Below are 15102 nucleotides of genomic sequence, written 5' to 3'. Positions count from 1 at the left end.
TACGAGAAGTGTGGGTGGCCACTCAGCTGTCTCTGAGCAGCTCAGGGACTTTGGGCTTGCTCATCTACCTCTGTTATGTATTTCTACAAGCCAGTAGGGAGGAATAACTGGGAATAGAATTACCTCTTTTGTTCAGTGGTACAGTTTGTGCCTTACTGACAAATGTAAAGTCCATCCACTCTTCTCGTAGACATTAGTTGTAGACATCTTTAGTTGTTCAGTTAGACTCCCTATAGCTTCATAGCCTGGAGACCTCTTTATCCCTTGCCCAGCTTGGTCTGGACTTATGGTTTTCTTGCTGTGTTCTAATTCCCTTTGGTCCAAACACTGTATTTTTGTCTACCAGAACATTAGTAAATAAATAAACCCATCAACTTACAGTTTCCCAAAGTAGCCTGTTGCTCTGGCTTCTGTTTAAGTTACTGTCTTTTCTTGTTCAGGGCTGATTCCCTCTTGTAGCTTCTTTCTCTTTCCACAAGTTTCTTTCACGCTTACTATTACTGAATACAACTGATTGGATGCCCTACATTTATCCTGCTATTCTGCCTTCCAAAGTGGATCATAGACCTATAGTGGAGGTTTTATGTCAGTGTCTTAAGTCTGCTTAGACCTATTCCAAGGCTTGTTTGAACAAGTTGTAGCAGCTTCGTTGAGGTGAGACAGAAGACTTGAGAAGGGATCTTTAGACTTGCAGGGGAACGAGATATCTAGAAATGTTTAATTATTTCTAGGTAGATACAGGATTTCTTTAAGTGGGTGAGCATAAACCGTTTTAGTGTGTGATCTCTAAAAATCCCTTTTTTAGTCTTTTCCCTACCAATTGATATTTGTGGTTGCATAAGGTGAGGAGTAATTTTCCTCTTCGTTGCTGCTTTCCTGCAATGCTTCTGGTGTTAGCCAAGTCCTTCTTTAAACTCCTTATCTTGCAGAGCTTTGTTGGTGCCGTCAGCTTACAGGAGGAGTGCTTACTTTTGACCTTTGTGCTTTTGTTTTGTCTTTCTGTCTCAGTCATATTCTGAAGCTTGGAGCTGAGCCGTTGTATCCTCCACTTGACTCTCCATTGATCAAGGTCTCTTGTGATCTGTGTTTGTTCCTTGCTGGAAGTTGGGATCCTTTGAGCAGCAGGGGCTGGCTGATAGTAATTAACTCCTTATCTATGTATCCAGGATTCCCACCGAAGCGGAGATCTAACCATTCTGTTTTTCTTCTTCCTAGTGTCCTTCAGGTTTTGAACATCGGGTTCTGACTTCACTTCCCACACCTGGCAGAGAAAAGAATGGAGCACGTTGGATTCGGTTTCCCTGCACACCATGCCTTGGGCAGAAGGGGCTGCCCGCCTGGGAAGAAGGGGCAACCTGCGTCTGGCTGCAACAGGAAGAGTTTAAAAATAATAATCCTGTTATGTTCCGTGGCTCTTCCTACAAACCTGACCCTGCCTTGGACCATCTGGAGAAACCCTGAGCTGTACATGTCCAAAGAGGAGCCCTGGTAAAAACCTCGGCCAGAAGACTCTGTGCCAGGCAATAGCGTTTTCCCATGTGAAGAGTTGGGTTTGCTGGAGGAATCTCTCAATGGCTATCCTCTCTCTGCTATGGCAGAAAGTCTCCCAGTGCCTCGGACTGGTGGAGGGCTGGCTCTGCTCTCACTTGGCTTGCTCTCTGGGGTAAAGTAGTTGGACATTTTCATTAAGCCACCAGATGTGCACTTGGTATCCCACAGACTCGCAGAGGAATTGGACGGAGCTTGTTGGTGGAAGCCCTGTGGGGAAAAGGGTGTGCTGTTTCAGGGGTTGGTTTCAGTGGTTTCAGCGTGCCCATCTCCAGAGCACCCCTCATCGTTCTGCAGGGAAGGGTGGTGGTCGTGGTGTAGAAGGCTTCCTCTTGTCCACCTGAGTGGAGCAGGAGGACATTGAGTTTTTCACTGTGCCAACTGAGCCCCATTGAATCAGAAGCATGTTTCGAGAAGTCCCTATGCTGTTCTCAGCACTTTCCTGATACACCAGGCTGCTGTAAAATAAGCACAGGTGCTAATAGCTGTTTCTGGGACATAAAAACATCATTTTGGGTTTGTTTCTGATCTGTCTTGCTACAGCAGAGAAATGGAAAGCCTGGGTGTGGCCTTAACAGAGCCCTGGTTGCTTTTCAGAAGGGCATTTTCTATAGATGAAATATTTTTTTACTAATCTGGGAACTTTCTACAGTGAATATGAAGCCAATGTTAAGTGTGTCCCCATTAGGTGTATTAGGCATCTCTCCCTCTGAGAAGGTACCAGTGACAGACTTCTTTTTCAGAGCTGTATTAGGAACAAACGCATTTGATGTTTGATAATGTATATGATTGAGGGGAAAGAATTGGCAGGTCCCCGTGGTTTCAAACCACCTTGGGGAAGAGTTGTACATTATTGTAATCTATATGTAAAAGTAGCTGCAAATGACATAGAAGCTTTTCTAAACCTTTTTAAATATATATTATATATTTTAATTGAAAATGAGATTATTGGATTAAAAAAAAAATTTGCTGCATCTGTCCCCTTGATACCAGATAACACTACAGTATGGGAGGGGACAGGCCTAAGGCATTTTGAGCCAAGAAGCTGAAAATGTCATTGGAAAAGTGGGAAGGGCACCACAGTGTAACTGGGGAATGGCTGCTCTCCCCAGAACAGGCGGAAGGTGCCAGCGTGGCATGGCATTCAGCCACAGCTACTCAGTCTCTTTCCTTGACTGGGCACTCCCGCCAAGCCAAGAGCATGATGTTAGGGAATGCTAATCATTAACAGCGCACTCATTCTCAGCTAATCCCTTAAGTAGCTGGACTGCAGCTGATACATAGGACAGATTCCCTTGTCTGCTAAGAAGATGGTATGGACGGGACTGTGCTAGATCTGCTGACGCTGCTCTGGGTAGTCCTTATGGAGGGCATGATCAGTTGTATTTGGTAGCTCGCTTTTTGGTTTCAGAAGATTTTTGTTTTCTTGCTGAAGTTTCTGCTACTGCTGGGGAACTTGAAGCCTGTAGGCACATCCTTGGGGATGTGCCTGGGATCCTGCCCTGTCTCTTTGTTCTTGCAGGACAGAAGCTAGGAGTCAAGAGGTTAGTTCAGAGCATTAGCTGCCATGTTCCTGTCACCCTTTCGGTGTTTGCAGTGGCAGGATCTGTGGGAGGCCTGGTGCTTTCATGGTGTTCTGGTACGCTTAGTCTGGCAGAAAGCCTCTCCAGTCCTTTCTGAAGGTGGCAGTGGCTTCTGTTCAGGTGGTTTGTATCATGCAGCGCAATGAGCCGTACTGTTCTGCCTGCCGCCTTGTCCGCTCTGTTTTCATGGGTTTCATTTCGTTTTCATTTGAGTAGAGATTGGAATGGGAGTGGTTTGTCTGGTTACCTGCAACAAGGAGTCTTTCACAGTCTTATCTTTCGCATGCTCTGCCATCAGAGCCTTTGAATAGTTCGATAACCTTTACTTTGAAGGCTGTCTTCATGGCAGACCTCGTGGTGATATGTTTCAAATTTATCCACAATCTGCATGTCTGGCTACACCTCATTGTAACAACCAACCAACCAACCAAAAAAGCAGATCCCAAGCTGGGATCCCAGATCTTGCAGACTTGAGTCATGGATGTACGTTCTCATTACAGTTAGTTCATTACACAAATGGATAGATATCCTTTCCACAAACACCTGATGGCACGTGCTGCACGTAAGAATCGGCCATTCTGGGCTGCAGCTAATAGATCTGGCGGGATTTGTGTTGTTTGGCACATAATATGCCACCTTGTCAGATTGGGCCCTGCGGGGAAATGAATCCCATGATCTGCAGAGCAAGTTGACTGGCTGCCCGTGCTTCGCAGCCATGTATCAAAGGACAAGACACTGGTGTGTGTGGTCATGTTATATGTGACTTTCTAGCTCATTTCTCATGAAAACGGAGCCCAAAGCAGTAGGAAGAACAATGTTAGTAACCAGTGCTTCAGACCTGCAAATCCATGGCGAGCCGTTTCTGACTGGGTCGGTCTGTGGGGAAGAAGTGCTGTCTTCAGGCTGTTCCAGGGTGTCCCCTGGGTGTGACAGCACTGGGGACCTGGCCTGATCTCTGGCTGCAGAGAGCCTGGCCCTGAGCAACTCGGGTAGTGCCGAGCTCTGGATCTGACATACTCTCAGCTAGTACATATCCTCACCCTGTTCCAGCTGAAGGAGCTGCAGCCCAGGTACACCAAGGCTCATCATGGTTGGTGCCCTACAGTGTGAGTTTGTAAGAGACCCTGTCCTTTTATTAAGGAACAGAGCACCTATCTATTTTTTTCCATACTCCCAGGCCAGACTCCTGGGGAATTACCTGTCCTGGGGACAGCACTGGAGCCAGGAGCACCTCTGGCTGGAGTCTTGCTGTACCAGTGTGCTGACAGTGATGTCTCTGTCTTGTGGCAGTCTGTGCAGGTGCTCTCTGTCTCCTCAACACAACAGGAGCTGGCAGTGGTTGAAGAAGCCTGAGAGCGCACTAGTGCTGAGGATGGTGTTCAGAAGACTAATGGTGCCCTGGGAGTGCTCGATAAACCATGAATGTAGTGTTGCAGGCTCAAGCAGGCAACTTAGCTTCTCGTTTGTATGTGTAGCAGGATAGCTTGGATCATGGGCACGGAGGGCAGGGATGCAGAGAATTCAGGAGTTCTCCAGCCCCTTCTCAGATAACTTGCTTTTCATAAACCTTGAGCTTTTCTAGCCTGGGATATTTCCTCATAGGACACAGGAGACTGTAAAGTTCCTAAACTGCTGCTTGCTAAAAGGCTGTCCCTGGTGGGGGGTTGCTCAATACTTGTCCAGTTTTTTGTATTCTTACCCAAAGTGTTTGCTACTGACTGCTGTGGGATTCAGGATAGTGTCTTGGTGGATCTTTGTTCTGCATTAGCACCGCAGGCCCCGTACTTGTGGACTAGTTTTTGCTCTAATGAAGGATTGGGCTGGGATTTCGAGAGCAGCTGTGAGCTGGGTGGGGAGGGAAGGGGCTGGTGACATGGGGAGTGATGCTCCTGGACAAGTGCCTGAAGGGAGTGGGCAGGGGACTCTTGGCATGAAGCCTTATGTTGCACTGTGTGTGTTTTCCTTGTCCTCACTGAGGTTGGGTAACAAGTTTCTTTATCTCCAGAGGATCAAATGCCATCTTTCACAGCGTGAAGCCACCATGTAGCTCTGGGCCGCGAAGGATTTGGGTAATGGAGCCTAGTAGGAGGCAGACTTGTTGCTTTTATTTACACCTGGGTTTAGCAAATTGCTTGAGCCTTCTTTATAACTTAAGTGTATTTTACTATACTTCCAGCTTCCTGTGAGAGCTTGGAATATTGAAAGCTTCTTGGAGCCCTTAATTTTCCTTGTTGGTGTGTCTAAAAACATGTCATCGCCTACCCAGTGCTGCTTTAAAAACAGCAGTCAAATCATCCTGGTAAGTGAGAGGAATGAAAGCAGTGGGACCGTTCCAGAGCCCGGGTGTATTCATAAACGAGGCTCATACTAGAAGCAAGTAGCACTAATCAGCTTTTCCAAAGGAAATGCCTAGAAAGCTTTTATGTAGATCATCATTTGTTAATTTTCTTACTTAGTTGCTTATTTATAGCCACACTCAAATGCTTCAGGGCTAGCCTTGCTCCAGGAATGAGAAACCTGTGTCTGGTGCCACGGGTAGGAGTGCCTTGGGAGTGGTGTCCTGGACTGTCACCAAAATAATGTGCAAGTTTGGACCCATTATCAAAAAAACCCACAACAGATCAATCAACTCTGGGATATGAGCATGAACAGGGATAGCTTAGGGTTTGCCTCAGTTGCATGTCTAATGAAAAACGTGTTCTAATTAATGTGGAGAAAAGCAAGCAAGTAGTCGATGGAAAACAATCTCTGATGGAATCAAAATCGCATCTAATATCGTGGTGTAAAGCAGGGAGAAGAGGCAGCAGAAGCTGAAGGTGAAAGAGCTGATGGCGTTGCATTTATGGTTCTCTGGCTAAGGCAGCGTTATGGTGTGTCGTAGAAGGGGATGTTCGCAGCTGGTGCCGTGGTGCTCAGTGTGGTGCTACCCTGTGGTGCTCCCCAAGGTGTCTTGAGAGGTTTGGCTACGTAGAAGGTAGGTCACTTCTCCCGAAAGGAGCTGCCTTCATAAGGCAATGGAGGTGGTTCTGTGAAATGATGCTTCCAGCACAGTGGAGTCTTCACCTGGTGCAATCCCAGGAAGGGTTTCTGTATTGCTAGCACAGACGTCTGCTGCACACAGGGCAGGCACCACTAGCTGACATAGTTTCCACCCCATCCCCTCTGCACTCTTTCACCCATTTCTCACAATAAATTTTTTTACGTAATAAATCTCTGCTTTTGTTTGCTCTCTGTAGCAGTGTAACTTCTGAACCATTACAGGCTCTTTGTTACCATCTGTGCTAGCAAGACTGTAGAATGTGCTAGACTAGGGGGGAATGTTTGACAAATAAAAACCTGTAATCCTCTGTTCTGCGTCTCATGCGGTTTGTTCTGTTTCCCTGGCGAGGACCAGTTATTTTTTCCTTGCCCTTGGCTTCTTTCCTCTGCCCTCCTCACCTGTTAGGGCAACCCCTCGGTGACATGCCCCTTAGCTGGCCAGAGGTAGAAGGGTCGCAGTGTGACAGCCCACAAAGGCTCCAGCGTGCTCTGCAGTGTGTGGAGCCCCTTGTTACAACTTGCCAGCAGTGTGTGGGGACCCATGGGGTTGCCATGCCCTAAAACTGACCCTGGGGAGTTTTAACTTCTGCAGGACTAGTCTGGAGTCATCCTAGCTCCTTCATTCCTTGCCCTTCTAGACCTAAGGGCAGAAGATGACTGTTCATTTTATATAGCTACTTGAGTGTCAGCAACTCTACCAGTTAGCTCTAGGAATAGAGAGAAGGATTAGCTGCTACTCCTTTCAGCCACGCTATCCACAAGCAGATGCTGACACTCAGTCAGGACAGATGAGCATGTGAGTGAGCTTTTATCTTTGCTTGCATACCCCAAATCCTCCATCAGAAAAAGGAAGGTTGCTACAGCTGGGGAGCATTTTTTATATTAGAAGATAATGGCTTGGAGCTGCCCATCAAAGGGGACATGAATGGGCATGAGTGGAAGCCAGGAGCTGGTCATTCCTTGGGACTGCTCAGAGGTGTGCAAGTGAGTAAGAGGCCTCTCTGGGCAGGAGAAGGCTTCAGCTAGGTACCTTAAGGGGTCCTTCCTTGACGTAAGGCGAGTAGGACTGCAGATACAGTCTGAGCCAGTGAAGCAGGTTGTGAGGAACGTGGTGGAGCCCTCGAATCAGCACAGTGTGTCATTCCAGCAGGTCTGCCTTCTCGCAGCTGGGATGAGGCTGGAGAATGTGCTGTCCCCCTCTGCCCTGGGGGTGCTCCATGCACCACAGCTCAGGAGAGGTCTGGCAGAAGACAAGACCTGTTCAGAGCATCGGTCACGTTGCTTTGGAGTGGAGGCAGGTAGGTAAAGAGATCGGAAAGAAATGGGGGAAGGGCTGTAGAGCATGGATTCCACTGGCCTAGTTAAACACACGGAGAGCAAGTCGGTGATGTTTTTAAAACTACTGAGGAAAAAGTCTCATTCATGAAATTGCACAGTATGTGTACAGCCAGAAAACTTGCATTCAAAGCCTTGGATACTCAATATTCAATAATATCTGATAAAGAATACCACTGAAAAATAATAGTGTTAAAACGGTTAATGCAACTAACTCTGGAAGGGATCTTAAGGTTCCTGCTTGAAGGTTTAAGCCAATCTCCAAAAATGGGGGATTAGGAGGAGATCCTTAGGGGAACTGTCTGTCCCTCATCTGAGTGCCCTTGGGCACTTCTCAGGGCTTCCTGCAAGCACATAACGGTAGGTGCTGTTGGAGAAACAAAATGCCGAGGGTGGATTTTGCAGTTGTTGGTTGATCAGAGTGGATGCGCTCAAAACTTGACATAGAATGAGGGACCGTGCTTTCCCCCCAGTAACCGTTAACACTTTTTATGCCAATTTGAGCGTTGGCCTGTGACACTTAAGCATTGCCAAGGAGAGCAAAGCACAGAGTAGATGCCAGGCTGGGACCTGGATGCCTTGGCTCAGGGTTGCTTTTGATGTGTGTGACACCGCCTAGCAGTAGTCACCAAGAGTCCTGCTGTGTTCTGTCCTAACAGCTACGTGGCTTCAGTGCACCTTGTTTGCAGTAGGTCAGCCTTTCTTGCAGTCTTGGAGACCTTGTAGCTCTCCTTAGTTGTCACCACAAGCATTTTGGTCTATGGAGTAGTTGCCTGCAGAGCAGCAGTACCTGAAGCCAGTGCAAAAACTTCATCAGCTTTTCTGCTCAGCTTAGTTTCTGGCCAGAGACCTGCTTTGCCCCAGATGCTTGCTGGTTGATGAACACTTCTCCTGTGCCACCAGTGATGAGACCATGTGTGAAAGAAAGCACAGTGAGGAAGTCTGTTGCCCTACTTCACGTGGCTTTTGTGGTGGAGTAGCTGGTGCATGGGGAAGGCAAGCTGAGGAATGGGGAGATGGTGGGGCACACGCTGCCTGCTCCAGAGCTGCCCTGGCACGACAGTCTGTCCCCAGCTCCCATGTACGATTTTTTTCCCCCTCCACCGCTGTGGTAAGATGAGCAGCCATAGGCCTGGCTTTTAATGGGTGGGTTGTAGGAGCTGTGACAGTAACCATTGCTGCAGTGCGACTTGCTGTTCTCTGCAGGCTAGGACGCACCATTCCTCCCACCAGGCAGCTTGGGGACGGCTCGGCTGTTACAAAAGCAGCCCTGGCTGCGCCTGCCAGCACGCCTTTCTGCTACAGGCTGTTGCAAGAAACTCCGTGACTGCTTTGGACGTGTGCCTGCATCCTCCCCTCAGTAATTCCAGGTAAGGTCACGGTGGCCTGGCTCCCGTGTGGGTGTGCTGGGCAGCCTGGAGGGTTCCTGCAGAGGAGAGGCACCCCAGGCTCTGGCAGCTCTCCTCCCTCCAGCCACAGAGCAATAGAGAGGAGTATCTTAGTCTGAGCAGATGAAGGGTGCAGGGGGCACCAGGGCAGGGTCCCAAGCATTGAAGTTGCCAGACTCGTGGCGTGTCGTGTGGCTTAGGGTCATCTGCTTACCTCAAATGGTGTAGTGCCTGCACTGCCCTTCCCGGGAAACCTCAAGCCTGGGCGTCGGTGAGTGCAACAGCTTCACAGCCTGGCCGGGCACAGGAGAGGAGCAGGGGGCATTGTTAAGGTGAAGGACCAGCTCATGGGTTTCAAAAGCTAAGCTGTAGTTACTGGTGAGGGTGTAGAACTGCCCTGAAGTGTCTGGTCAACAAGACCCCTAAAGGCTTCTCCAGTGAAACAATCCCCCATACTGCTACAAGACCTACTTGGGACATGATAGTAACTTTGCTGGCTCTGCAGGGATGGGAGTAGATGGTTGTTTCATCTATTGCTTTCTAGCTCTGAGATCGTGTGGGGATATTTTCTTCTTGTTGGGGAGATGAGGCTGGCAGTCTCCCCGGCTTTGCCAGCAGCTGTACTCATTTCTGGTCAGGGTTGCCAGCCCATGGAGCCCTTTGTCTTGCTGCTGTAACTAGTGCTTGTTCCACGAGCTGGAGCAAGCGGCAGCTGCCCTGGTTCCTGCAAGGTCAGCTCTTTGTGCACAAATAGAGAGAGACGGGGGCAAAAGGGAACGTGCTTCACATCTCCTGGGGACGGGCAGCCCTTCGCCCCTAGCCAGCGCCATGCTGTTGCTGCCTGCTGCCTTCTGCCTTCTCTCTCCCCAGCAGCGCAGGGTGATGGCGGGTGGTGAGGATGCTGCTGCTAGCAGCATGCTGGGAGCCAGCCCCAGGCTGCATGGAGCTGCGGATGCGCTGCTTGCTGCGGGAGCGGTGAGCCCTGCGGAGAACTGGCTGCTGCAGCTCATCCCAGCCCTGCAGGGGACAGAGCTGCTTTCGCAGGGGCAGGGGAAAGGCTGGCAAAACAAGCTGGCAGGCAGCGCTCTGATTAACCATAGCAGCCTGTCTATGCCTGATGGTGAGCAGGTCACCCAGCTGCCCTGATCTGTGCCCAGCCCTCGCTGGGGCTAAATGATGGTACAGCAGTGCCTGTCCCAGTACTGTCGAGCCAAGCCTGGTGGCAGCTGTCCCAGCACCAGTCATCCTGGCACTGGTGCCACTGTCCTGGCACCAGTACTGACTCAGCCAGCACTGCCCAGCACCAGCTGTCCTGGCATTTTACTGCCCGGGCACCAGCCTGGCCCAGTACAAGCTGGCCCAGCCCCAGCGCAGGTTCTTCCAGCCTGTGCTGCAGGGAGGGCACCTGCAGCGTGGCTGGGGAAAGAGCTGGTCCTGGTTTCTGGCCTTGCTCACTGACCACCTGCTTGTGAGTGTGAGCAAAATGCTTCTTCCTCAGCTGCAGAAGCAGCACCCACACCTTGCCCACCTGTGGCCAGGTACCTGGCAGGGGAGAAGCCAGCTCCTTCCTCTGGCACCCTCCTCCTTGCTGGAGCACCGCAGCCCCTTGAAAACCTTCCCTCTTTTCCTATTGAACATGCAACGCTGTGGGAGTTGCTCATCTGAGCATGGGAAGAGGACATAGTTGAGCTGAACAGGATGGGTCCAGCCTCAGTGACCAGCTGCTGGCCCTGGACCAGAGCTGTCGGCGCAGGACCCCACCGCAGCTGGGTACATTGGGTTTCCTGGAGCTGGAGCCACCTTGGGGCTGTGGTCAGCCAGGCACTGCTGTCCTGCCTTCAGAGCAGCCGTGTAAGGTTGGATCCCCTTCCCAACATCTGGCAGAAATAAAGCACACGTCCATGTCAAACATAATGTATTTATAGCAAAAATAGGCTTTTTCTGTAGCTTCCATACACAAGGTTTTCTCCCCATACATTTACGCAGTAAACAGGTCGACTGAAGCAGTGTGCACTGGGCTGACTCAACAGCTGCCCTTACTTCAGGCTCCCACTTATCATGGATGGCCTCATTCCCCTTTCGTGGCTGCTCTCCAGAGCCTGCGCTGGATCCTCGTACCTCCCCAGCACGGGCAGCGAGCAGCCCTGGGGCAGAGGGGAGCAGTGGTGCATGCTCCTGCCCGTCGGACAGAGGGCAAGGCTGGTGCACAGGCTGCCTCTGTTCAAACGGGGACAGCCCAGGGAGTCCCCCCAGCCCAGGTTCAAGAGGAAGCTTCCCGTAGCTCACCTGTGCTGACCACAGGCTCCTCCACCATGCAGTTAAGCAGCAAGTGACTAGGCAAGGGACCTCAGCCCTCTCATGGTGGTAAGAAGATAGAAGCCACGTTAACTCAGGAAGCCTCCCTTGTTCCTCCTGCCTCTCCACTGATGGGACGCAGAGGAGGGGCTTTGGGGCAAGCTCCCCAAGGTCTGCCCAAAGTCCCCTGCAGAAACCTCACTGTCAGAGACATTCTCACCCCGCTGTCAGAGAAGGCAGAGCACTAAGGGCACCCTGCCAGCAAGAGCTTCACAGTTTGGAGTTCGCCTGGGTCATTGCTTGTCCATCCCACAGGGGTTTGGCACGTAGACCTAAAGGGCAGGACGTGTAGGCAGCAGGCACATCCCCTTCCTCTTCCCGGGCTGGGGAAGGGTCCTCGCTTGGAGCCAGCGCTCCTCCCTGCCTGACCACACAACTCAGGACATTGCAACGCACCTGCGAGCTGCCTGCACTGTTCCCAAGTGAGATGCATCACCCCAACGAGGCCAGGCACCGAAGGGTGGCTTGCAAGCAGGGCAGCCGCTGCAGTACAGGGAAGGAAGCCAGCTCTCCCCTCTGCCCTCCCTGCGGCAGCCCTGGCTGCCGCAGCGCCCAGGCAAGGAGCTTCTACTCGCAGGGGAGCACCCCTCGAAACCAGCCCCAGTCCCCTCCCACCTCCCTCTCCCCCCGCATCTTTGGCAGTCCTCCTTGGACATGTTCAAGTCTCCAGCATCACACCGACATCTCAGCAGCACGGACTTGCCTCACAGTTTGGTAATTGCACGAAACGGGGCCACTCAGTGAGCCCCACAAGGGCGGGGGGAAGGAACAAGACAGTCAAGTAAACTAAATTGAGTAATCCCTCGCCGTCCGTCCCAGCATGACGGGTCACGCATGAGTCCAGGGAGAGAGGATGCTGCCTGGCCCTGCTGCAGCACAGCTCCCCACCACCGTCTAGGAGATCATGTACTGGGTGATGGCCTGCAATGCGTACAGCAGCTCTGCCTGCATTCGTGCTTCCAGGATGAGCAGGTTCACGTGGACCTAAGGGAGAAGCAAGAGAGGTTCAGGCAGCCGGAGTGTGCTGCAGGCAGTGGTGCAAGCAAGCACCCACCCGGGCTAGTGAGTCTTTTGGCATAGGACAAAATGCCACCAATTTTTCCAGCACAGGCAGCTGCACTTTCCCCTTCCTCCCAGTCCTGCAGGCTGTGGCTGCCTCCCGGAGCCACGTGCTGGGGAGTCCCCAGCATGCTTGGCACCAGCATGCTGGGCTGGCATCGGCACGGTCCCTGCCACGCACAGCAGCCGCTCCTGCGAGTTACAGCTGGACCAAGGGCTTGTCTGGAGGCACTCACAATGGGGTAATGGGCCTGGAGATCCCCGTGCTGCTGGTGGCCCCTGTGCTCATCACACTGCGGGCAGCCCCATGCCACGCTAAGCCCAACTCCTTACGAACAGCCAGTTTCCATTTCCCCCCCACCTGCCTCGGACTGGTTTGGTGACTCAAACGTTTCCCATACACCCCCTGAAGCACCCCAGCCTGCAGCCCCTGCCCGCTCCCGGCCCCACTGCAGCCGGTCAGAGCCAGGGGCCGGCTGTCCCACCTTTTCACTGTGCTTGAACTGCTTCCAGAACCTGTCAAACATTTCTGAGTTTGTCTTCTCTGGGTAGCAGGTTACAGTCTTAATGTAAACTTTCAGCATTCGCTCCAGGAGCTGATTCACTTCGGCATAGTCATAGTCATCGTACCTGCGGGGAGCACAGGGGCAAGTCACGGCCAGCACCATACCCTTGCGGAGCACCTTGCCCGTGGTCTGCCTGGGGCAGGCAAAGCCGCAGGGCAGGGGGACACACGGCAGCGGCCACCAGGCACTGAAGCCCCATCCCTGAAGTGCCCTGTCCTGGCCAGAGAAGCTGAGCATCTCTTGCCTGCCTGGCCCAAATCCAGGCAGGCAATTCACCTCCGTCTCTATTCCAAGCCCATCTGCAAGACAGCCCAAGTGCCCTACCCTCCTCCCACCTGGGTCAGCTCGGTTTTCTCCCCTGGACCGCGAGGTTGGTTTCCCTACCTAATGCCAAACATGCAGTGGATGTAGTTCCAGATGCCCCGCTTGAAGACAGAGGGTTCACAGCCCTGACGCTTGGCCATGGCACTGCTTTGCAGACCATCCACCATCCGAAACTTCTCGTCCAGGAGATGCCCGATGTCGGAGTAGAGTCGGTTGACCAGCGAGAAGCCATGGTCTTCCCAGGAGTAATCCTGTTGAGCACAGCAAGAGGCTTTTGCAACTGCAAAAGGGAGCCCAGGGCATGTTCCCAAGAAGAAGGGCTGGAGACTTCCAGACGCAGCAGAATTCGATAGGTTTGCTCTGGGGCGGCTCTGCCACAAACCACAACATCCCTCATCAGGCAGCTTTTGAATGATTTTGACCCTTGCCTCCGTGAGGGCAATGTGAAGAAATGCGCAGCCCTTGGGGACAGAAGTCACTGGTCACCTCCCTCTCCCCAACCCTAGTGGGGCAGGTCCCCTCTCAGAGCTGAGCTTCCCCGCTTGGGCACTTTTCAAAAGGCGCTGCACCAGATACAGGCTGCACAGGCACCCCCGCGACCGTCCCCTCCCCACCAGGAACAGAGAGGAGAGGAGAGGTGGCAGCCCGAGCTGCTGCCCACCAAGAGAGCAGGAACCTCACCTGGACTCTGAATACCTGCGTCTGATCCTCGTCACGCCGGGCAAAGTCCTGGTATCCAAAGTCAGGGTCCTGCATGTAGCATGCAAGATTGGTGGCACTGGTGACTTCCCCGTCGGTATCTGCGAGATGGGAGAGCCCCGCAGACAGGTCAGAGTGATGCTCAGCTGCCCTCTTCCCAGCTGCAGCAGGCGTCAAAAGCCGGGCCTTGCTGTGCCTCTTTGGGAAGAGCCACTGCCTTCTTCCCCCCCTGGCCAGCATCCCAGGAGCCCCTCTCGAAACCATACATCACGGAAAATACAAGTATAGGCATGGGGGAGCAACACCCAGGTATGCCATACGAACTCCCATCCTGCAGACCCACTTCTGCTTCCTGCCCCTCACCTTCCTCTCGGTCCTGCTGCAGCAGCCTCATCTCCTCCCTGCCCTCGGTCTCCACGTGGATCCGCTGCATGCGTTCCCGGAGGGAATCCAGCTCCATGCAGGAGTCCAGGGACTGCACAGACACAGGCTCAGGGGTGAGGGCAGCGGTCCCAGCCACACCCCCCATCCCCCCGTGGACCCACCCTCGAGGGCTCACCCGCTTGCGGTTGATGCGCAGCAGCTCCTGGCTGCAGCCGTTGCCGGCGGGGGCTTCACAGAACCACTGGTTCCCGGGCGACAAGGGCTTCAGCAAGCCTCGGCCCCCCGGCCCCTCGTCCTGCTCACAGCCACAGCCAAAGACAAAGCTGGCAAGCGCGTGGCAGTGTGCCAGGAGGACAACGGCATGCACCAGCTCCGCCAGCGACCAGCTCCACTCGCTGATTTTCAGCAGCTTCTGCAGGACACGGACAGACCAGTGATGTGATGTGGGCAGGCAGGCAGGGTGCCAGCACGCCCTGGGGATGCGGCTGTCCCCCGCCACCGCCCTGGTCCCTGGCTGATAGCCCCCTCAATACCTCAATGTGCTCCTTGGTGATGAGCCATGGCCGGTGTGCCAGGATCTTGTTGATCTCGTTGAGGTTGCGGAGTTTAGGGGGGATGAAGTCGAGGCCGCGCAGCCACTGGGGATCGCCCCCTGCCCGCAGGAACTGCAGCACGTGCAGGTTCACCAGGTACCGGCACTGGTGCCGGGCGGCTGCCTGCAAGAGCAGCACATCAGCATCACCACGCTGGCGGGACAGGCGTCCTGGGACCCACCTCTCACCCAACCTCCAGGACATCAGGATTTTGGCCTCTGCGAGAAGG

General features: G+C 52.9%; 2 protein-coding genes across 2 annotated transcripts in view; one reads left to right on the top strand and one right to left on the bottom strand.

Moving 5' to 3' along the window:
- The window catches only part of FOXO4 (forkhead box O4), a 15039-nt gene extending 8560 nt beyond the window's left edge, over nucleotides 1–6479 (top strand). Inside the window, exon 3 of the mRNA XM_009331747.1 lies at nucleotides 1216–6479. The gene's annotated coding sequence lies outside the window, so the exon portion shown is untranslated. The remainder of the gene's footprint in view (nucleotides 1–1215) is intronic.
- A 5468-nt stretch (nucleotides 6480–11947) lies between these two features.
- The window catches only part of LOC103923402 (sestrin-3-like), a 4535-nt gene continuing 1380 nt past the window's right edge, over nucleotides 11948–15102 (bottom strand). The window contains exons 3-9 of the mRNA XM_009331746.1: nucleotides 14814–14996; nucleotides 14456–14692; nucleotides 14260–14371; nucleotides 13879–13997; nucleotides 13258–13448; nucleotides 12793–12937; nucleotides 11948–12232 (exon numbers count right to left, since the gene is read on the bottom strand). Of these exons, the coding sequence (XP_009330021.1) occupies nucleotides 12143–12232; nucleotides 12793–12937; nucleotides 13258–13448; nucleotides 13879–13997; nucleotides 14260–14371; nucleotides 14456–14692; nucleotides 14814–14996 (1077 nt within the window). The 3' untranslated portion in view covers nucleotides 11948–12142. The remainder of the gene's footprint in view (nucleotides 12233–12792; nucleotides 12938–13257; nucleotides 13449–13878; nucleotides 13998–14259; nucleotides 14372–14455; nucleotides 14693–14813; nucleotides 14997–15102) is intronic.

This window comes from Pygoscelis adeliae, unplaced genomic scaffold (assembly GCF_000699105.1).
Source record: "Pygoscelis adeliae isolate BGI_AS28 unplaced genomic scaffold, ASM69910v1 Scaffold79, whole genome shotgun sequence".
NCBI classification, from domain to species: Eukaryota; Metazoa; Chordata; class Aves; order Sphenisciformes; family Spheniscidae; genus Pygoscelis; species Pygoscelis adeliae.
Note: the sequence above shows the minus strand (reverse complement) of the source record. Positions and strands in the feature narration are given on the sequence as shown.